The sequence below is a fragment of the Coenobita brevimanus genome, chromosome 93 (genome assembly GCF_032717465.1).
Source record: "Coenobita brevimanus isolate Jiangsu-jjx chromosome 93, ASM3271746v2, whole genome shotgun sequence".
In the NCBI taxonomy this organism is placed as follows: Eukaryota; Metazoa; Arthropoda; class Malacostraca; order Decapoda; family Coenobitidae; genus Coenobita; species Coenobita brevimanus.
The window spans coordinates 39,694,147-39,716,934 of record NC_137046.1 but is presented as its reverse complement, the minus strand read 5'-3'; the positions used below and the strand labels follow the sequence as shown (position 1 = coordinate 39,716,934).

At 42.7% G+C, this 22,788-nt stretch overlaps 1 protein-coding gene across 1 annotated transcript in view; it reads right to left on the bottom strand.

Moving 5' to 3' along the window:
- Positions 1-22,788, bottom strand: part of Dhod (dihydroorotate dehydrogenase 2) — a 158,818-nt gene that overhangs the window by 61,213 nt on the left and 74,817 nt on the right. Inside the window, exons 5-6 of the mRNA XM_080282429.1 lie at positions 12,666-12,849; positions 12,124-12,271 (exon numbers count right to left, since the gene is read on the bottom strand). Coding sequence (XP_080138555.1) covers positions 12,124-12,271; positions 12,666-12,849 — 332 coding nt within the window. The remainder of the gene's footprint in view (positions 1-12,123; positions 12,272-12,665; positions 12,850-22,788) is intronic.

Below are 22,788 nucleotides of genomic sequence, written 5' to 3'. Positions count from 1 at the left end.
TGCAACACTAAACAGTACTGTCTGAAATTACAGCTTGTTAGCAGTTTAGCAATGCACCTAGCATACCCTCAACTCTCAGAACATGATCACTTCTGAACCCCTTGCTAACCTTAAGAAAGGCAATAATGATCACTTGCTATCCAATCACTAACTAGCAAGGGAATCATATTAGAGATGTTGGCTAGCATGACTTTTGTTGAGTCATTGTAACAGACGTCTGTCTCGTATGGAACTTCAAAAACCCTTGTTAGGCTGGTATCTCTTACTGATATTTTGTTTCATTCGATAGAAAAGCATCACAGAAGGAAGCAGTCTTACATTACTGTTAGTGAAAAATGGGAAAAACAGTTGTAACATTTAATAATACTTCCGAAACTACAGCATTTTTAATAGCAATTTAGCAGTTTAGCACCTCGCGATATGGAAATTTTATCACCCCATGTTAGGATGGCTTCTGGTACTTTTAGGGTACATAAAATGGTGTAAACATTCCTTGTAACTGATTTTTGAAAACCTGGTTGTGTTGTCTGTGATTCTAAAATTCAGTACATGCAGGCATTTGTTTTGGAGCTATAATGTATTCCTTCACTTAACGGCCTTTGTATTTTCTTAAATGAATGAAAGAACGGGCTTTATTGAGTTTTGTTTTTTTAAGTTCATTTCACAAAAAATAATACTTATCTTTATATACCGATACATATTTAGTGTACTTTAATAGAGATGAACATCACGTCACAAATTACTGTATGAAAGGAATCGGACACTTTCGACTTCATATTTCATAAACAAACTGGTAGTGTTAAGATGGCATCGTGGTATGGAATAACATTTTATAAGGATGGCGTTGGTTGTTTGTTTTCTTGTCTTGTACCCTTCTTTTACATAAAGACACCACACATATATATACAGTACTGAAGAGAGACTCTAATGTGTTAAGATAGTGTCATGGTATGCAGAAACATTATGTAAGAAATGGGTTGTTTGCTTTCATGTCTTGTACCCTTCTTTTACATAAAAATAAAGAAACCAAAGACAGATGTAGTGTACTGAATAGAGGTTCTGAAAGATGAGTGTGTATTTTAGTGAAAAATACTCATATCAAGCAACCTTTCTGTAGTCTTGGTCAAGCCATACTTTTTTTCTCATAACTTCCCTTCCAGAATTAAGGTGCGTCTTTCACACTGCAGTGTCTAACATGCCACGAAATTACCCACAAACCCACCAGGCACCATAATCTGGTTATATGGTTACCACCCAGCATAGTAAATGATTTCCTGGTGTACAGAAAACCATTTGGCTTGTCACTCAGTGAAGAGTCACCCACAGGCAGAAGGAGGAGGAAAGAATGAAGGAAAACAGAAGAGAGAGTGCAAAATCATCCGTAGGCAGAAGGATGAGGAAAGAATGACGTAAAGAAAGACAGAAGAGGAAGGAAGGCAAGAAGAAAGGAGGAGAGGAAAGGGCAGACACCCGAGAGCAGTTTTGCATCGAGTGAGTGGATGGTGAATGCCCCCACCTACCTCCTATCTTTAAGAATATTACACTGATTTTAGAACTCTGTAAAAAACTGTTCCAGGCCGGCGAGCGGTGGGCGCATTTTTCTGAACCCACAGCCACTGAGGGGCTAAGCCGTTAAGCCATACCAATGACTGTTTCTGGTGCAATGGCAGAAACATACATTAAGTACTCAAAGATGGATTTCGTTTCCCAATTTCCTAACTCTAGGTTAGCTTAGGTTTGGTTACATTATTAGGTACAGTTAAACTAGGTTTGGTGTAGGTGGGGGCACTCACCATCCACTCATTCAATGTAGTGCTGCTCTCGGGTGTCTGCCCTTTTATCTCCATCCTTCTTTCCTTCCATTCTCTTCTGTCTGTCTTTCCTTCATTCTTTCCTTGTCCTTCTGCCTACGGGTGACTTTACACTCCCTCTTCTGTCTTTCGTTCCTTCATTCTTTCCACTTCCTTCAGCCTGTGGGTGACTCTACACTGAGTGACAAGCCAAATGGTTTCGTGTGTACCAGGAAACCAATTACTACGCTGGGTGGTAACCATATAACCAAATTTTGGCGCCTGGTGGTTTAGTGGGTAATTATTGTGCTCCAATCGGATTGAGCCAGTGAAGGTTTATATCCAAGGAGTGGTTGGGGCTGATTGCTCATGTAGTGCCACTCAGGGATGAGTGAGGCTGGTCACTCTCATCTCACATGTCGGGACCAACTGCCTAGCCCCGGGCTCCTCCGCTCCTCATGGGGCAATGTAGGATTGGATGATGGATTGATAAACTAGGTTAGGTTAGGTTTAGTTAAACACTTTGGACAGTCTCTTCCGCCATTATACTGACAAATCAAACAAGAGTTGTCACAGATGAACAATTTAAAACAACAGGGAAACAGCTATAACAAGAAACATTTATTTATTTTTTATATATTTTTTTTTTTATGCGAGGAAGAAGGAACCAAAGGCCATGAGCCCGCAGTAACAGTTCCCTCCAAGAGAAAAACAAAATACAATAGAGAGCCAAATTCAAGATCCGATCATTTTGAGATGCCTGGACACACTATGTTTGAAAGACTGGAGATCATAGGCAACAGGAAATACAGACAGAGGGAGACAGTTCCAGAGCTGACCTGTTGCATAAATGAAAGACTGGGAGTAACGGTTAACTCTTGCATTAGAAAGCTGGACAGAAAAGGGATGAGAGTTTGCTGCCAGACGGGTGCTACGCGCCCGTCGTAGAGGTGGAGGAATGCAAGCAGACAGTTCAGAGGAGCAGTGACCATTAAAGTAGCGATAGAAAAGAGATAAAGATGCAACAGTGCGGCGAAGAGACAGAGGTTGAAGGGAGTCAGTAAGAGGAGGAGAGTTAATGAGACGAAATGCCTTTGACTCCACCCTATTGAGAAGAGCTGTATGTGGGGAGCCTCCCCACACATGAGAGTTGTACTCCACACAGGGGCGGATAAAACCCCTGTATAGAGTCAACAATTGTGCAGGGGTAAAGAAAGAGCGGAGTCGGCTTAGCACACCCAATCTCTTGGAAGCAGATTTTACAAGAGATGTAATATGATCTTTCCAAGATAAGTCCCGTGTAAATGAAACCCCAAGCATGTTCAAGTATGATGCAGGATTAAGCTGAATATTATTGAACATTAGTGGGTATACCTGTGGAAGATTTTGTCGGGTTGATAGGTGTAAGAACTGAGTCTTAGATGCATTAAAGACAACCATATTATTTTTACCCCAGTCAGAGATATGAGCCAAGTCAGACATTAGGTGTGCCATAGCCTCATCCCTTGTTTCTTGAAGTAACTGTTGAGATGGGCGTTGCGGGAACCGAATGGAAAGGTGAAGGGTGGAGTCATCAGCGTATGAGTGGATAGGGTTAGATGTACAGCTTAGAAGATCATTGATGAATAAAATGAGGAGAGTTGGTGATAGGACAGAGCCCTGAGGAACACCACTGTTGATAGATCTAGGAGAAGAACGATGGCCGTCTACAACAGCGGCTATAGAACGACCAGAAAGGAAGCTAGCGATGAAGGCACAGATAGAAGGATAGAAACCGTAGGAGGGCAGTTTGGAAATTAAAGATTTATGCCAGACTCGATCGAAAGCCTTTGAGATGTCAAGTGCAATGGCAAAGCTTTCGCCAAAGTCCCGAAAGGAGGATGACCAGGAGTCTGAAAGGTAGGTGAGAAGATCGCCAGTGGAGTGTCCCTGACGGAACCCATACTGACGATCGGAAAGAAGGTTGTGATAGGAAAGATGTCTTAAAATTTTTCTATTAAGAATTGACTCGAAAACTTTTGAAATACAGGACGTTAAAGCAATTGGACGATAGTTGGAGGGTTGGGAGTGGTCACCCTTCTTTGGGACTGGCTGAATTTATGGGTAATTCACTACAGTATCAATGCCCCTCCCTGTAAAACAAATAACTCAGAGTCAAATGGTCACCCCATACGGGATTATGGCGTCTGGCAATAGAGAGAGAGCTCAGTGGTTCATACGCTATGCAATTACCGATAAATGACATTTTCAGGAAGGCGTCAAGAATTAACGGGGGGGGGGGGGGGACGTAACCCTCATTAATTTGAGGGTTACTGTACTGTAGGATACTTAAAATACTGTAATCAATAAAGTACTATACCTGAATCTGAAAAATATAGAAATTAGCAAACAAATACATGTGTAATGACACAGTAGGCCTACAGGTCACAGAAAATACTTCCTGGACTGTGAAGATTATACGGAATATCTGCCAAACAATCAGACTTTCGTAAATGGGACTATTTCTCAAAACTGCCGAAATATCGGATTTACCAAACAATCAGCTGCTGCATAATTGGGCTTTTACCGTATAAATGGCAAGTGATAAGAAGAATGGGTGAGCTGAATGAATGGAAGGCAATGACTGACTACGTGTGTGTGGATGAACAAGCCTCTCTCTAACAGGCTATATTCCACTTCAATACAACCGGTAAACCTATTTGTCAGAAAGAGATTTAAAGGATTTAAAGTTTCAGAAATAGAAAATTGGGCATAAGTCTTGGATTTTTTCAAAATTTTGAAAAGACGGGCATCAACCTTCTACCTGGCTCTACAATCATACAAAATATGAAAAAATTCCAACAAACAGTTTCTGAAATACGGCGTGAAGCAACTGAACAGACATATGGACTAATGGATGTACAGATGGACGAGCATGACCTAACCTAAGATTCCACTTCGTAAGAAATGAAATGGAATAACAAATAAGAAAATCTGTGTTGGACACATGAGTATACAGAGGTTGGAGGAGTGAATTACCTGATCACTACACAGTACTGTAGTGTCCAAGACAGAAGTACAAAAGCAATGGGTGAAAGGAATAGAATGACAGGAGAAAGCTATTCCTGCATGGAATGTAGAAAGACTGCAGGAAGATGAAAAAAAACAAAGGAGTAAAACAAGAGAGCAATAGAGGAGTGATGGGGTAAATATGGTTTGGAGGTGATGGAAGAGGTGGATGGCATGTGTAAGATATTCACAGGAGAAATTTTGTGCATCATGATGAGGTAGATGTGGGGTGATGAGATGTATGGGGATGCAAGGAAGAGCATGGTGGAATAAACAGGTGAAATGAGCTGTGGTAGAGACAAAGAAAGCATATATGGTAACGACTGAATACGAAGTCAAGGAATGAACAGTGAGGAGAGATGAAATGTAGATTTAAATGTAGAGAAGAGGAAAGAGGTGAAAAAACTAGTAAGAAAATAGTGGATGAGTTTGGATGAAATCTGAGTATAATGTGGAGGAAATGTATGAAACTATTTTGGAAGGAGGACAAGATGATAAGACAGTGTGATAAGAGAACAGTGGAGGAGTTAATAATATAAATGGCAAAATGTTGGTGGAGAAGGGAGAAGAGTTAGCAGGTGAAGAGAAGAATTTCAAGAATTGTTGAATATGGAGAACAAAGGTAGTACTGTACAAGCATAAGTGGCCGGGGAATGACTGGAAGAAAAGTAGGTAGGAAGAAGACATCAGCAGAATGGAAATACCTGTATTAAAAGCAGTGAAAAAAGTCCAAATAGGGAAAGTTCCAGAAACTGGTGGAGTGTGCGGTAAAATGCTGAAATATGGAGAGAGTTAGTTATAGAATGGCTATTAAAGATATGCAGATAGTTTTTTTTTTTTTAAAGGCATCTGACCCTAGGCAAAGGCTTCAGGGCCTAACCCAAGGCCCAGCAGTCTTCCTACACACCTCCCCATGTCACCACTTCGGTGCTAACACTCTCCGTCCATACTGAATACAAGCTAGGGCTGTCTCATACAAGACTGATGTATTGGATTTGGCGAAGGTATTTTTACGACATGTTGGCAGGTCTTCTGGTAGATCATTGATGTCTGCCTTCATGAAATTCAAATCCTTAAGCTCTTCCCTGTCCCATCCAGGATTCGATCCTGGGTCCATAGCAACTACAGGCCCCCAGGATTTGATCCTGGGTCCATTAGGAATGCAGGCTGCCTCTCTACCTTTTTGGTAGGGTACTTATTAACTGAGGAATTAGTTGGTGATGAACTAGTGAGTTTTAGGAAATGAAGAGGTTGCATAGATCAGAAATTCATTCTAAGATGTCTAGTGGTAAGGTATTTACAGAAGGGGAAGAAGCTGTATGCTGCCTTCCTGGATCTGGAGAGGCATATGATAGTAGATAAACGGGGAATGTGGAAGGCATTAAAAATATAGAGTAGATGGGAAGCTGCTGAAATTTATGAAGAGTATTTAGAATATAACAGCGCTTGGGCTGCAGTGCGTGTGGAGTGTGAATTGTGGGAGATCTTTCATGTGAATGTTAGACTGACGCTGGGGCTGTCACGTCTCAGTGGATGTTCAGTTTGAATAAGGATGGAGTTGTAAGAGACAGTGAGTTAAAAAACAGATACTGAGTTATAGATATTACGAGGCAGGGCAGTTGATGTTGGAGTGTCCTTAATCAAAGAGGGCAGGGTGTGAAAATTTCCTGTACTGCTGTTTGCTGATGATACAGTATCGTTAAGTAAAGATGATTGTGACCTGCAAGGCTCAGTGAATGACTTGGGGTGTATGTGGAAAACGAAATCTAAAAATGTATGCAGAGATGAATAAAGTCATGGTCCTTAAGAGAAATGAAATCACGGAATTCACAGTGAGACTGGATGGTGAGGAAATGGCGAATGTGAAAGCATTCAAATACTTAAGGTTGCGTGATAAGTACAATATCTAGTTTTAGATGACGAAGTGATTGAAAGGTTACAGCAGGAAAGAAAGGTTGCTGGTTCACTGTAAGCAGTGATAATGAATATGGAAGTGACAAAAAAAAAAAAAAAAAAAAAAAAAAAAAAAAAAAAAAAAATTGTTGCATGACAGTACTGCGATCCCCATTCTACATGTAATACAGTATACAGACGTTAAGCTTGGACTCAGTTGGACGGACATAAGTCATGAGTGAGAGGAGTGGAAATAAGTTATTTGAGAAGAGCATGTGGAGTTATATGGAGAGACAGACACAATTGAGGAAGTAAAGGAGCAATGTGGTGTTGACTCGAATGTGAATGATAGTGTTTAGAGAAATACTCTGAGATGGTTTGGCCATGTGGAGAGGCTGGAGAATGTGAGACTGACTAGATGAATGTATGCGAGTGAGGTGCAGGGGCAGAGGCCAAAGATGAGATGGAGGGATGGAGTGGAGATATATATGAGAGATGGCAATATGAGTTGGGGGGAGGGCACCCAGATTGCAGAGGAAAAGGTTACCTCAGACAGAGAGAGAGACAGACAGACAGACAGACAGAGAATATGGGGGGGAGGGACTGTAAGGGATCCCAGAAGCAAGCAAAGCTGAGGCAACAAAACTAGTTCATATGGCACAGTACCACAAGGATCACTTTGGGGGGGGAGGGAAAGAGCATAAATCTCTCTACAGAGTGAACAAGTAAACAAAGTCTGGCAACTAAGTGATGATGAGAAAGGGACCACATTCTATGTTATCCTTTTTACCTTTTCCTTTTACTCTCTCCTTTAAAGTGACATAAGACTGAAAGGAAAAAAGAATATGGGAGAAAGGGGAAGGGCGAGAAGTAACATGAGGAGGAGGAATGGAGAGAGCAGAATGGCGCAAGAGTTGGAAGAAGGGAGAGATTTTGAAGACGGGGACAGAAATGAATATTTATAAAACAGAAGAGAGGGAGAGATAGATGGACTGTACATGTGGCATGAGTTGCAAGATTTAAAGAAATAAAAAATGGGAGTATGGATGGGGTATATGTACAGGAGTAGGTGAGAATGAGAGGGCAAAGGAAGGAGTATGTATAGTTGTGAGCAAAAGATGGAAGGAAAGCATAAGACAGTATGGATCAGTTGGGTCAAGGATTGTGTGGGTAAAGTTGAAAGTTGGAATACAAATGTGGGCGATTGTGTGTGTGTATGCACCAACGCAAGAGCGTGCTAGAAGAGTGAGAGAAGAGTTCTGGACAAATGTAGAAGTGTGCATGGAAAAGTTTGGAAGGAGTGAGAGAGTTTTTTTGATCGGTGATATGAATGGTAAAGTTGGGAATGTGAAGGTGGATGGAATAGTTCGTGAGTGGGGTGTGCCGCTGAGATAGATGAGAATGGGAGTGCGTTAGTGGACATTTGTGCTGGGAGGGGGTTGGTGATAGCCAATACCCTCTTCAGGCATAAAATGATCCACAGGTATACACGGCGAGTGATGAGAAGGGTGGGTGGTGAACCGAATGAAAGGAAGGCAATGACTGATTATGTGTGTGTGGATGAAAGGATGCGAAGATGTGTAATGGATGCAAGAGTTTATAGAGGCTGGGGGAGTGGACTTTCTGACCACTACTTGGTGGTGGCCAGAATTAGGATTCAAGTAAGATGGAGGAACAGAAGAAGGGAAAGATGAGAGGAAGGAGTAGTTGCAAGGAGAGTGGAAAGGTTACAAGAGGATGAGAAAAAGGCAGAGTATAAGAGAGAAGTGGAGGAACGATTGGGCAAATGGGAGATGTGGAAGGTGTGTGTAGGATATTTACAGAAGAAATATGTGCAGCATGTGACGTGGTGTGTGGAAGGAAGAGAAGACGGAGGGGGGTGCAAGGAACAGCGTGGTGGAATGAAGAGGTGAGACAGGCTGTGGCACAAAAGAAGAAAGCATACAATGAATGGATGAGAAATAGGGGCGTGGAAGAAGTTGAGAGGCGGAAGAGAGATTTATATGTAGAAAGAGAGGTGAAAAGATTAATAAGAGAGAGTAAGAAGAGAGTGGATGAGGAATTTGGAAGGAATTTGAGTGTAAAGTGGAGAGACTGTAAGAAAATGTTCTGGAAAGAGGTGAAAAGAGTAAGACAGGGTGGAAGTGAAGTTAGCAGGGGAGTGAAAGATAAAAATGGTAGATTACTAGTGGAGAAGGGAGAAAAAGTGAGCAGATGGAGAGAACACTTTAAGGAATTGTTGAACATAGAGGATGGAAGTAATGCGAGTATAAGTGGCTGGGGAATGGCTGGGAGAAGGAGGGAGGTGAGAAGACAGGAAGAAATCAGTAGGATAGAAGTTGTGGAAGCAATGAAGAAAGTTAAATTGGGGAAAGCCCCAGGAATTGATGGAGTGTGTGGTGAAATGCTGAAGCATGGGGAAGAGATAGTGGTAGAGTGGATGTGGAAGATGTGCAGATTGGCCTGGGAGGAAGGTAGAGTCCCGGAGGATTGGAAGTCAGGTATAATTATTCCCTTGTACAAAGGAAAAGGGGAAAAAGAAGTGTGTGGTAATCACAGGGGCATTTGTCTTCTTAGTACAATAGGAAAAGTGTATGGTAGGATACTTATTGACAGAGTCAGGGAAAGAACAGAGAAATTAGTTGGAGAAGAACAGGGAGGCTTTAGGAAGGGAAGAGGTTGTGTAGATCAGATATTCATTCTTAGATCTTTAGTGGAAAAGTTTCTAGAGAAGGGAAAGAAGTTGTATGCGGCTTTCATGGATTTGGAGAAAGCATATGACAGGGTGGATAGGCAAGGATTGTGGAAAGTGTTAAGAATATATGGAGTAGATGGGAAGTTGCTGAATGCTGTGAAGAGTATGTACGATGGTGCGAAGGCTGCAGTGTGTGCAGATGGTGAACTAAGTGAATTTTTCTCTCTGAAAGTTGGGTTGAAACAAGGATGTGTCATGTCGCCATGGTTGTTCAATCTGTACATGGATGGGGTAATAAAAGAGGTACAAGGTAGGATAGTGGATGTTGGAGTGGCCCTGGTGAGAGAGGATAGTGTTTGGAAATTCCCTGTACTGTTGTTTGCAGATAATACTGTGTTGTTGAGTGAAGACGAAGGGGAGCTGAAAGGCTTGGTGGATGAGTCTGGGAGTGTGTAAGAAAAGGAATTTAAAGGTGAATGTAGGGAAGAGTAAAGTGACGGTCTTTGAGAGAGGTGAAGTCAGTGAATGTGCAGCAAGGTTGGATGGTGAGGAATTGGAAAATATGAGTACGCTTAAGTACTTGGGTAGTGTGATGAGTAAGGATGGAGGTTTGGAGGGTGAAGTGCTTGAAAGGGTACAGCAGGGAAGAAAGGTTGCTGGTTCTTTGAAAGCAGTGATAAGAAACAGGGAATTGAGCATGGAAGTGAAAAAGTTACTACATGACAGTATTGTGATACCAACTCTAACGTACGGAAGTGAAGCTTGGACGTTGTTGGAAGGACACAAGTCAAGAGTGAGAGCAGTGGAAATGATTATTTAAGAGGAGCCTGTGGAGTCACATGGGGAGACAGGCTGACGAATGAGGATATAAAGGAGCGTTGTGGTGTGGATGTGGATGTGATAGGAAGCGTTATGAAGAACACACTGAGGTGGTTTGGCCATGTGGAGAGAATGGAGGGTGAAAGACTGACGAAGAGAGTGTATGTGAGTGAGGTGGAGGGGGGAAGAGGGAGGGGGAGGCTGAGGATGAGATGGAGGGATGGGGTGGAGAGGTATATGAGAAAGGGGGGTGTGAGTTGGGAGGAGGGCAGTGAAATGGCAGGGGACAGGGCGACTTGGAGGCGATTTGTTTGTGGCCACCCCAAACGGGATTGAGGCGTCTGGCAATAGATAGATAGAAAAAATAAAAAAATTAACATAAAAAAAAAAGCTCTAATGCCACAGAATCAGGGCAGGGGGAGAGACAGTAAATCTTTCTGGTAGTGACAGCAGCTGCCACTACAGTGTAATATTTGTTGCTTTATACACCTTGGTCTTGTTATATGACTATTTGTGTTGTGGTAAACTGCTAGAACAATAATTAAAAAGTTATAGCCTTTTCCGGAGTTTAAAAATTAGTAACGTTTTTGCTAGAATGATATTTCTGATGGCCACCACCATGAATGTCGTGCAGATGCGGTGACACACGCAAGCTGACAGTCAGCTGTCAGAGCCAAGATGACCGCCTAGCGTTTACATTCACTGTGATCATCTGCCTTTTATTTTGTGCAGGAAAGACCACTGAAACACCACTGCCACTGACAAATTACAGTGCAAGTGCTTAACAAATAGTGCAGTGTGCGATGCTAAGTGGGTGATACCTTTTTATGTGTGAAATACTGAAACTTGTGACATGGAAATCATGTCAACTATACGTAACCAACTTCCTCATGATGGGACCCCCAGCCAGCTGACTGAGGCAAGATGATTGCCCAGTGCTTACATTTGCTGTGATCATCTGCCTTTCGTTACATTTTGTGCATGAAAGGCTACTGAAACACCACTGCTAACATCAAATAACTGTCAAGTGCTTAACAAATAGCGCAGTGTGAGGAGTGATCAACCAGGCCCTCCAACTGTCCGCTAACCTTGGGGGGAACCTTTGGTGATGATTCATATTGGAATAGGACAAAGTTCAGGTGGGTGGCAGACAGTTTTGGGGAGGCATTTGAGGTGTCCCAGTCAAGGTATTCCTCCCTGACTCCACTGAACCCAAGTCATATCAACCTTGCTATGCGATAAGTCTTCATTTGATGCAATGTTACCACATAATGAGACCAGACTGTATCTCTTCAATGTCACTGTCTTATGTCAATACCTCTGTACACTGCTGGAAAGGGGCATCTCTGAACAACAGCACTGACACAGCTGGGCAGCTCCACTGCCTGGTTATACAAATGCTCCTCAACTCCTCCCTATCCCCTGAAGAGAGGATGGTGGACTGTAGGAGGGGGGGCAACTTCAGCCCGTAGTCTACTGGGTTTACATTCAGTTGAACCTTGGGTTACAACCACTACTACTACTGTACAGCAGGGTTTGTCTTTACATAAGCTGGGGCAACTGACTGGGTGGCAGCTTCATGCTGTGTGCATAAGCACTGGACCTGATGCACTTCCCTCAATGAAATGTTATTTGTCATGAAGTCACTTTATAAGGCAATTTTTATTTTCTGTCAATCTGAATTATCTGCGGCAGCCAAAAGGTAAATACTTTTTTTTTTATGCTGTTCAGCAGTAGGTTTATGCTTTGGAAGTGAGCATACAATCCAAACTGAGATGCATTCCTTCTCCTTAATCACAAAAACTGACTAAAATCACATACACATGTAATCCAATCACCCCGAAACTACATACAAACTCAGACATGACTCATTCTAACCTTTAGTTAAGCGGTACATGTCTTTGATTGCACAGGTAGCCATGGACCTGAGAGGGGCACCACTCAGACCACCCACTTCCTCCTTGTGAGGACTCTGCAAACATGGAGGTCGACTAACTGTTGTGTTGCTGACCACCAGACCATCAACCTGCACTTGAGATGGTCATCAAATTACATTACAGGTACAGTATCTGATAGTCGTCATGCATATCATAACTCATCTTTATGCAGTATAATTATAGGCAACAATTTTTCAGTTACTCTACTTGAATTCTTTCTCACTAAATACTACTCTCACAGGATGGGGTGGAGAGGTATATGAGAGAAGGGGGTGTGAGTTGGGAGCAGGGCAGTGAAATGGCAGGGGACAGGGCAAAGTGGAGGCGATTTGTTTGTGGCCACCCCAAACGGGATTGAGGTGTCTGGCAGTAGATAGATAGATAGATCTCTTTGTTCCAAATTCTCGAATATATATCCATGAACAGTCATGTGACTTAAAGCTACAGTATATTAAACAGTGAGCTAAACTACCAAAAGACAACCTTTGTGGTGATAACAGCTGATGCAATGTGTTGCTTGTCTGTGTCTGACAGGTCTGGGGCCACTTTGACTAGAACAGGGGGTCGGTGGTGGGAGGGTAGGTTGTCTCGTGCCTTAAGAACTGCTGCAAGCAGCTTCTGAAGTTCATCTCGCCCCTGAAGTTTCCTTAGGCCTGGAGTGTTGGGACTGGAAAGAAATGAATGCTCCTGAAGAAAGTTTAATCATGCTATAAAAGATCTAGTACGAAAATTGCAAAATATGTCACTCCTAAGTCACATACAGAGCACTAACTCGTGTTACACCATCTTGCCGTGACAGAGACACTTACACATCCAAGTCAACAGTGAACAGAGATCAGTCAGATATAACCATACTAAAAAGACTATGGCTAGAGATATGCTTGACAGAGACAAACCCATGCTGTGAAACTAAATGTCCAGAGAGGAAGCTGACCAGACATACAATTACTCCTAAGATCCATCGTAACAATCTAAATCGAGAATGATGGGTTGCAGCAATTCTGCTTAAGCCTATCAATCTCTCCTACTCCTCCTAGCTGGAAACAACGAGACCACCACTGCCACATTCACACACATACTGGCCCAACATATAAGATGTATGAAACCTTGGCTGTTGAGTCTGTCATGCATGTCACACATCAAAGAGGATATGCAGCTGCATCAAGACAAACTTACACCCTCTCGAGACACACATTTACACCCTCAGCAAAAAACCTTGATCCCATCACCCCTCTGAGACCTATGAAAAACACATATAAGGTGGGCTTAACTCCAACCATCTCCCGAGTTAATCTATCTATCTATAGCCCGACGCCCTAATCCCGCAAAGGGTGGCCGCAGACAAAACACCTCCAAGTCGCTCTGTCACCCACCATTTGACTACCCTCCCCCCAACTCAACCCCCCCTCCCTCATATACCTCTCAACTCCATCCCTCCACCTCATCCTTGGTCTACCTCTCCCTCTCCCTCCCTCCACCTCACCTACATACACCCTCTTAGTCAGTCTTTCATTCTCCATTCTCTCCACATGTCCAAACCACCTCAGTGTATTTCTCCTATTCTTCTCAACCACATCCACATCTACCCCACAATGTTCCTTCACTTCTTCATTCGTCAACCTGTCCCTCCACATCACTCCACATGCTCCTCTCAAGTAACTCATTTCCACTGCTCTCACTCTTGACTTGTTCCCCTCTTGCAAGGTCCATGCCTCGCTTCCATACGTCAGGGTAGGGATCACAATACTATCATGCAGTGACTTCTTAGCTTAATATATATCTGGCAACACCCTGGACACTCTCAGACTCACTGGTGCGCGAAACTCGCCAGTGCTCACCGAGCTCTCGTCAGGAAAGGATGTATGCTGTTGCTGCTCTTCCTGCATAAATTCTCAGTTTCTTCCCTACGTCTTCCTAGTGTCATATTTTCACCTAACATATTCTATGATGCCTGGAAAGTACTTGAGTAATGTAGAAAAGTAAAAAACATTAACTCTGATAGGTGAAAAAGCCACTTTAAAGTGATGTTTTTGCCTATCAGAGTCATGTCATGTTCAAGTTTTCTAGCCAAATATAGGAGAGTATCAAGGTTTTTTGCAGCGGTTGTATATCGGTAGACCACTAATGAGCAAATACAAGAAAAATAAATTCATAGCTAAGAATTATATACAGTACCAGTGAAATTACTATAACACCAAAATAAAAAAAGTGGAAAGCTTCCTTCAAACACACAAATATAGACATAGCAATGATCCATGAAACTATATTCGCGAACAAGTCCATCAATTCACACTTCAACAGTTACAATATTCTGAGACAAGAAACAACCCCCCCTCCCCCCCAAAAAAGAAAAGGAACTGTCTTGCTTGCATTCACAAAAACATTTCCTCTGAGAACTCCAATCAGTAAAGAAAACAATATCAAATGACAATCCAACACAAGTCATGATCAACAACACCCCAGCCCTTATTCCCTCCAGAAAGATGGGTAAGGGAGGAACCACAAAAAGAGAGAGAGAGAGAGAGAGAGAGAGAGAGAGAGAGAGAGAGAAAGAGAATAATAGTGGGAGAACTATCAATAACACGTCCAATGAAACAAACTGGCCACATACCGGTAATCATTCATACATCACTCAAACCTCTAGAATTCAGAAGCAACATTAGTAAGACTCAAACCAAAGACACACAACTCACTCCACTAACTGCATCATGCCCACTAATCAGCAGTCCATCTTTCTTACCATCCATACATCAATCATCCAATTGTTTACTACCCCATCTAGGGTGTAGGGGCTTGGGGATATTCAGTCCAACCATTAAACCCTTAACTCTGATTACCTCCCCCCCCCCCCAATTCTTGCTACCATGAGACAAACTAAACCATTCTGGGAGAGATTTTTCAAACAGGAGTCAGATACATCATTCATTAGCCTCTAAAATATGAGCTGTATTTCCTAAGCTGAGTAAAACTTCCTGGATATGGTAAAAATAAAGTGCAAGTAGGTCATCAGACTGAAGGAGCTGAGGTGAGATGAACCTGTTGCTTACCTCTGAACAACTTTATATGACCAATAAACCCCATCAAACATCTAACTGAAACCCATTATGGATCAATCCATTTTCAGTGCCTTAACCTACTACACCACCATGCATCCATCTGTTGGCTATGTGGTTACTGGTTACCACCCACTATAATAAATGGTTTCCTAAGGTATCTATATATCTCTCTATCTCTTGCCAGACGCCTTAACTCCATAAGGGGTGGGCACAAACAAATCGCTTCCATGTCGCCCAGTCCCCTGCCATTACATTGCCCTGCTCCCAGCTGGTGGTAGGTGGGGGCACCCATCATCTACCCACTTAAGTGCAGTGATACCTTGTTTTGGGGGTAGCTCTACACTGAGTGGCAAGCCAAATGATTTCCTGTAAACCAGGAAAGCATTTACAAAGCTGGGTGGTAACCTTATAACAAAATACGTGTTCCCTATGTGACAACAAGTGGGTTGACAGAGGGTTAATGCCCCTCCCCGGAAAACAACAACTAACTAAAAATACAAACAAGAAGCCTAAGATAGACATATATAGATAGACAGATAGATAAATTCCCTGCAACCACTGGAAAATATCCAAAAAATTTAAACTCTATTTTCTCCTTTTGGAGGCACCCCTGAAAGTGGCTTCAAGCTTTTCGGGACATAAAAAAATTAATTAAAAGTGGTGACAGGTGAAATCATATTAGACTTGCAGAGGTTATGGAAGGATGCATTACTTCTTGTCTCCAATTATAATGTCTCTTGAAGCATGACACATAAGCACAGTTTCACTGCAAGATATGACAGGAAAGTCAAGGAATTCAAACTATCAAAATATTGCATCACCTTTTTTCTTTCACCAAAGCTTCTGGGACCTGCAGAATAAAACCAACAGTGATTTACTATGCAAGGCAGCCATGAGCACTGCGGAACAAAGAACGTTTCACACCACTGTCTACAAGATGCAACTTAAAAAAGGGTGACTGACTGGCACAGCAAGTTAAGACTGGTTCAACAATATGTTAATCACAGACTGACAGGAATTAAGAAAAAACAAAGGAAACCGGCACTGAAAATCCTCCTGCTCCTCGATAATGCACCGTGACATTCCCTGCACCTTCAGGGATGGCATGAGGATGTTTAGACTGTGTGTTTGCTGCCCAATGCAATGCTGTTGCTACAGCCACTAAACTAAGAAGTTACCAGCAATTTTAAAGTGGCATAATACAAAAGAACATTCTGTATGGTCAGCCTAGCCATAGACACTGGGGATGATCTTACAGCATTTGACAGACATGTTTCTGAGGAAAGAAGAGAGGGAGAAAATGACTGCTGAGAAAGTTCTAGAGTGGAGAGTGAGACAAGAGGCAAGTGAATCAAAGACATGATTCTCCTGATGAACCAATGTCAGTCATAGACTTCTAGAAGAAATTCAGCATTAGACAAGCAGTAAATTTATTTGCAGAGACCTGGGGACAAGTCAATACTGCAACAATTCATCATGTCTGTCAGTCTGGTAGAATATTCTTGAAGACATCCCCAGTCATCATTAAGCTACTGAAGAACCCCAGACCATGGTAGAACACTGCATAATACTATTATGAAGGAGACTCAGTGAATGGAAGGCAAAAGGTATGGTGACAGTGTGGGGGTTGACATAATGGACTTCATCCATGAGGAAAATTAGCCAAATGTCAATAATATTATGTAAAACAATGAAGAAAGTGAGGGCTGTGAACATGAGCAATAAGGAAGCATAAAAACTAAATTTGCCATGAAAGATCTGAAGAATGTGATAATGCTTTGTGAGAAACTGAAACACACTGTGACAAACTGCGATCTAACAGACAACTGGTGTATCATTGGGGCTAGTTATGTCAATATAGCTTTAACCCCTTTTGTAGATACATACCATAAGAATGCCAACAACAACCATCAACAATGCATCACTTGTTTTTTTCATACTAATAAACCAGCTGCTCCCAAAAGTGCTCAGGTCCCCATATCTGCACCATCACAGTCACAAAGACTATGATTCACACAATAATGATCTGCAAACTGACTCAGACTCAGTGGTGTATTCCTTCAACTTCAATGGATCTGACAATCCAGAGATGAATGATGAAGATGGAGGTGCAGGAGGTTTTCGTTTTCGTTTTTAAAGGCTCCAGCATGCTTGTATGCGTCAGCCTTGGTCACCTAATGGCGGCTCTCCATGCTGCACGATCTATTGCAGCCTCCCTGTTCAGTCCCTTATCCCTGAGGTCACACTTAATGACCTCGTCCCATGTCTTTCTTGGTCTACCCCTCGTAACCCCACCCCCAATATTAACACTTCTCACCTTCCTCACCCAATTATCATCTCCCATCCTCTCCACATGTCCAAATCTTTTCAATTTACCTCTCCTCATCACAACACCAATACACTCCAGTCCCATCCTACCTCTCAACTCTTCCATCGTGAACCCAGCCCCCCCAGATCTTGGACGCAGGGACGCACTACACATCCACCTAATCATTGTCATTTCTGTACGTCTGAGCCGGCGAATATCCTCCTCCTTCACTGCCCAGGTCTCACTACCATACAGCATTACACTCCTAACACATGCTGCATACAAAGACCCCTTAGCACGTAGGGAGAGTCCTCTCAATGTCAGGAGAGGCAAGAGCTCCCTGAACTTCTTCCAACCACTTCTCACCCTAGCCACAGAGCTAGCTCCAGCCCTACCTCCAGCACACATGTCTCCCAAATAACAAAACTCTTTCACACACTCAAGAGATTCACCAGCAAGTTCAATTCTTTCACGTCTGACAATCTCCACCTGGTCTCCCCAACACGCCGTACACAGAAATTCAGCATTATCTCGCAGTCTACCTCTGATACCACTACATCTCTTATGCACCCATTTATCACAAACACCACAGAAGATAGAATTACTTCCCACGCCCTTGTGGCAAACTGCATATGGCCACTCTCCCTCGTCTTTGACAGTACCGCCACCAACCCTAGATATCATCACCATTGTTTTCTCTGCATTTACCCTTAAGCCCTTGTGCCCCATACCATCTCTCCACTTCCTAAACCTTTCCTCCGCCTCCCTTTCGTTCTCTGCAATCAACACCAAATCATCAGCACACAACTCCCACGGGAGTCCATTTCTAAAGTCACGTGAAAGGGCTTCAAGTACCATGATAAACAACATGGTACTCAAAACTGACCCCTGATGCACACCAACATTCATGGAAAACCCATCACTCAACTCTCCATTCACTCTTACCTGGGTGTGAGCACCCACATACATAGCCATAACCACCCTAACCAGCCACTCCTTCAAGCCAAGCTTTCTCATTGCCCACTTCACCACCTCTCTAGGGACTCTGTCAAGGAGAAAATCACCAGTGACTGCCTCATGCCTCTGAACCACAGCCATCAGAGTTGCAACCAATTATCATAGTCTCCTTTTCCCACCCACTGGTGTGTGTGTGTGTGTGTGTGTGTGTGTGTGTGTGTGTGTGTGTGTGTGTGTGTGTGTGTGTGCGTGCGTGCATGCGTGGGAGAGAGAGAGAGAGAAATTCAGTGAGTGAATCAATGAGAGAACGAGCCAGTATGAGTGAGTGAGTGAGTCAGTGAATGAGTGAGTGAGTGAGTCAGTGAATGAGTGAGTGAGTGAGTCAGTGAATGAGTGAGTGAGTGAGTGAGTCAGTGAGACTGAGTGAGTCAGTGAGACTGAGTGAGGGAGTCAGTGAGACTGAGTGAGGCTGGGTGGAGGGGGGCAGTAGGGCAGTCTGGCTTTCTTGTCTCCCTCCCAGTCCAACTGCCCTCCTCCACCCCTGCTTGTCTACCTCCCCATCCCCCACTTGTCTTCCTTCCCCATTCTAACTTGTCTCCCTCCAGTCCCCTCCCCCTCCCCCACCCCTGCTTGTCTCCCTCCCCATCCCCTTGCCCACCCCTACCCCCACTTGGCACACTGCCAGCTGCCTACCTGTCAGTTACCCAGAAGCATCTCGCATCGCACGTCCCACCCACCTTACCTTCCATCATTTTTTTTTTTTTTTTTTTTTTAACATATCCGACTCTGGGCAAAGGCTCCAGGGCCTATTCCCAAGTCCCAGTAGTCCTCCTTGGGGCCCTGTAGTCCTCCTACATGTGATGCTTGATGTCTTATTTTTTAGCAATAGCATTGTTTATGAGGATATTAACATTACCTATGGTGTTTCTGTGTCAGTCTCTATTGATTAAGTGTATGAAAGTTTGGGTCTCAGCCTAGAATGCATCTCTGGCTTTTCTTCAGTATCTTATGGGGAAAATTGCTTCGATACCTAACATACTCGCTGACTGAACAATACCACTGGTACACAACACTGCCGGAAATCAGGGTCTCGGTGTATAATATTTCATTCCTGATATTCATTTTAAAAAAAAAAAAAAAAAAAAAAAAAAAAAAAAAAAAAAAAAAAGCCCTAGGCTGAGTGTATGACACAACTACCAAAAAATCTGCAAGATACAGCGCATGGGAGAGCTTGAAGGATTAACCTCACATCCAGAGATGTGATGTGGTAAGTGGTTTCCATCAGAAAGCAGCATCTCAAGAAGTGACAAGAGGAGGTGGGTACAAGCCCCTGGACAGCTGCCCAACCTCCCCTGGCCTACAATAACAAAATAAACAAAAAGGGGAAAAAATAGGAGGCAGTAAAACACATAAGTATGAAATGCAGTCCAGGCAAAAATAAAAATAAACTCTCCTAAAAGAAAACCTTTCTCCCTAAATGCTAAGGAAACAAAGACTGTAAAACTATCTATCTATCTATCTATTGCCAGATGCTCCAATCTCGCAAAGGGTGGCTACAAACAAATTACTTCCATGCCGCCCTGTCCCCCACCATTTCACTGCCCTGCTCCCAGCTCACACCCCTCTCTCTCATATACCTCTCCACTTCATCCCTCCATCTAATTTTTTTTTTTTTTTTTTTAATGCGAGGAAGAAGGAACCAAAGGCCATGAGCCCGAAGTAACAGTTCCCTCCAAGAGAAAAACAAAATACAATAGAGAGCCAAATTCAAGATCCGATCATTTTGAGATGCCTGGACACACTGCGTTTGAAAGACTGGAGATCATAGGCAGCAGGAAATACAGATAGAGGGAGACAGTTCCAGAGCTGACCTGTTGCATAAATGAAAGACTGGGAGTAACGGTTAACTCTTGCATTAGAGAGTTGGACAGAAAAGGGATGAGAGTTTGCTGCCAGACGGGTGCTACGCGCCCGTCGTAGAGGTGGAGGAATGCAAGCAGACAGTTCAGAGGAGCAGTGACCATTAAAGTAGCGATAGAAAAGAGATAAAGATGCAACAGTGCGGCGAAGAGACAGAGGTTGAAGGGAGTCAGTAAGAAGAGGAGAGTTAATGAGACGAAAAGCCTTTGACTCCACCCTATTGAGAAGAGCTGTATGTGGGGAGCCTCCCCACACATGAGAGTTGTACTCCACACAGGGGTGGATAAAACCCCTGTATAGAGTCAACAATTGTGCAGGGGTAAAGAAAGAGCAGAGTCGGCTTTCCCCTCCCTCTTCCCCCCCTTCCACCTCACTCACACACACTCTCCTCATCAGTGTCTCACTCTCCATTCTCTTCACATGGCCAAACCACCTCAATGTGTTTCTGTAAAGCATGAAAAAAAAAAAAAAGGAAGTGCCACAAGGTTTGCTGATAAAAAATTCAGCCAAAAGAACACTCTTTAGGCAAAAACAATAAAACTTAACTGCAACTTGTCTCCAAGACTAAGTACATGAAGCAAAGAAGGCTTGAAAGAGAGGAAACATGGTGGAGAAAGAAAGAAAGAAAAAAAAAATGTGAAACAACTCTCATAACAAAAAAAGTCAGGACATTCACATGAACCACTGGGTACTAGCCTACAGTAAAAAAAAAAAAAAAAAAGCAAGAGGCCACAACTGTCACAGAGCACTCATACAGCACACAACAAAAAAATAAACAAAAATAAATAAATACAGTAATGCCTCGATATATGATACCCCTCGATGTGATATCCCGGCTTAATGATGAAGGTAGAAATACCACCATACCCACCTAACGATGGCCAAACCCCGGTTTAACGATGGGTTATTATTTTTTTTTACCAGTTTTGATTATATTGTAGACTAAAATTGTGTGTTTAGATTGATTTATAAACTGTTTTTAGACTTAGATTAATGTGTTTTACCCATAGATGGGGTGAACATTGTCATTTTGGGGTACAGTTTACTAAGCTTGATTTTTTCCAGACTTATATTTGACGATTTTCAAATTTTATTTGTTGGTTTTAGTGAGTTATAGACAGGTGTTAGACTTCGGTTAGCTTCCTTGACAGCTGTTAGGCCATTTAGATTGGCTTTAAACTTGTTTTTGGGCTCATCTGGGTGGGTTTTGGGCTTGGCTGTGGGGGAAATCCAAGGCTGATAAACGCTCCACATTACTTACATAATAACAATGGGGTTTTACCTAACCAATTACATCGTTAAACTGGGGTATGCCTGTAAAAATAAAACAAATAAAAATAACAATAAGTTATGTAAATAAATAACAAGGGATCCAAGACAGTCTACTAGGAGCAAGGTCCCCTAAATGAATGGCAAGCAAGACAAATGATGCTTATCTTGTGAATCCAACTCTAACAGATGAAGACATGACGAGTGGGGAGATTAACTTAATCCTTTTTATGCTTGGGTACTTGTGATGTTTCTTTATAAGATGAAAAGAAGTAATTAGGAATAAAGAGAGCCTACTTCAGTCACAGAACAGATACACAGGCATCAGTTCTATTAATATATACATCATCTAATCAACTAAATATAGTTTTCTGACCTTGCATAAAGCTGTATTTTAATTAAATATAGTTTTCTGACCTTGCGTAAAGCTTTTATTTTACCACAAGCTCACTCACTAACTTACACTACAGTACAATGCATAAAGGTGCAGATAATACAGTAGGCCCTCTAGATGCATTGGCTCCACTTGGGGGAAAAAAAAAAAAAAAAAAAAAAACTGCACAAAGATGCTCAGGAGAGGGACTCCTGACAGCTGAAGCCACCTAATCAGTTTTTCTCATTTTTTTTTTAGCTCCTAGAGACCTATGGCTATCGAATGATAGTTACAGAAAATATCACATAAAGTCCCATGGCTGTCGATGATACAGAGGCTACCAAAAACTGGCGGTAGGTAGCAAGACCTCTTTCATGACGTATATGGGAACTGGCCAATGGGAACTAAGATATCAGGTGGTGGGAGGCATGATATGGCCCCTTCCCTGGGCGTGGCGACCTCCCCTCCCCAGGCCATATCTTCACCCCCCTTTGTCCTGTTGGATCCTGCCTTGTGTCCCCTCCCACCCAAACTACCCCCGTTATCCCCTCTAGATCATATTGCGTGTGTGTGGAAGACATATTCCTTCCCTTTCCCCTCCTTTTCATGCCTCCCCACACTCCCTCCACCTCCCTATTCCCCTTTACTTCTCAAGGATGTCTCATTCTCGCTTATAGTGAGGACTGACTTTTTCTTTTTCTTTTACATTCGATTGTGCAGTAA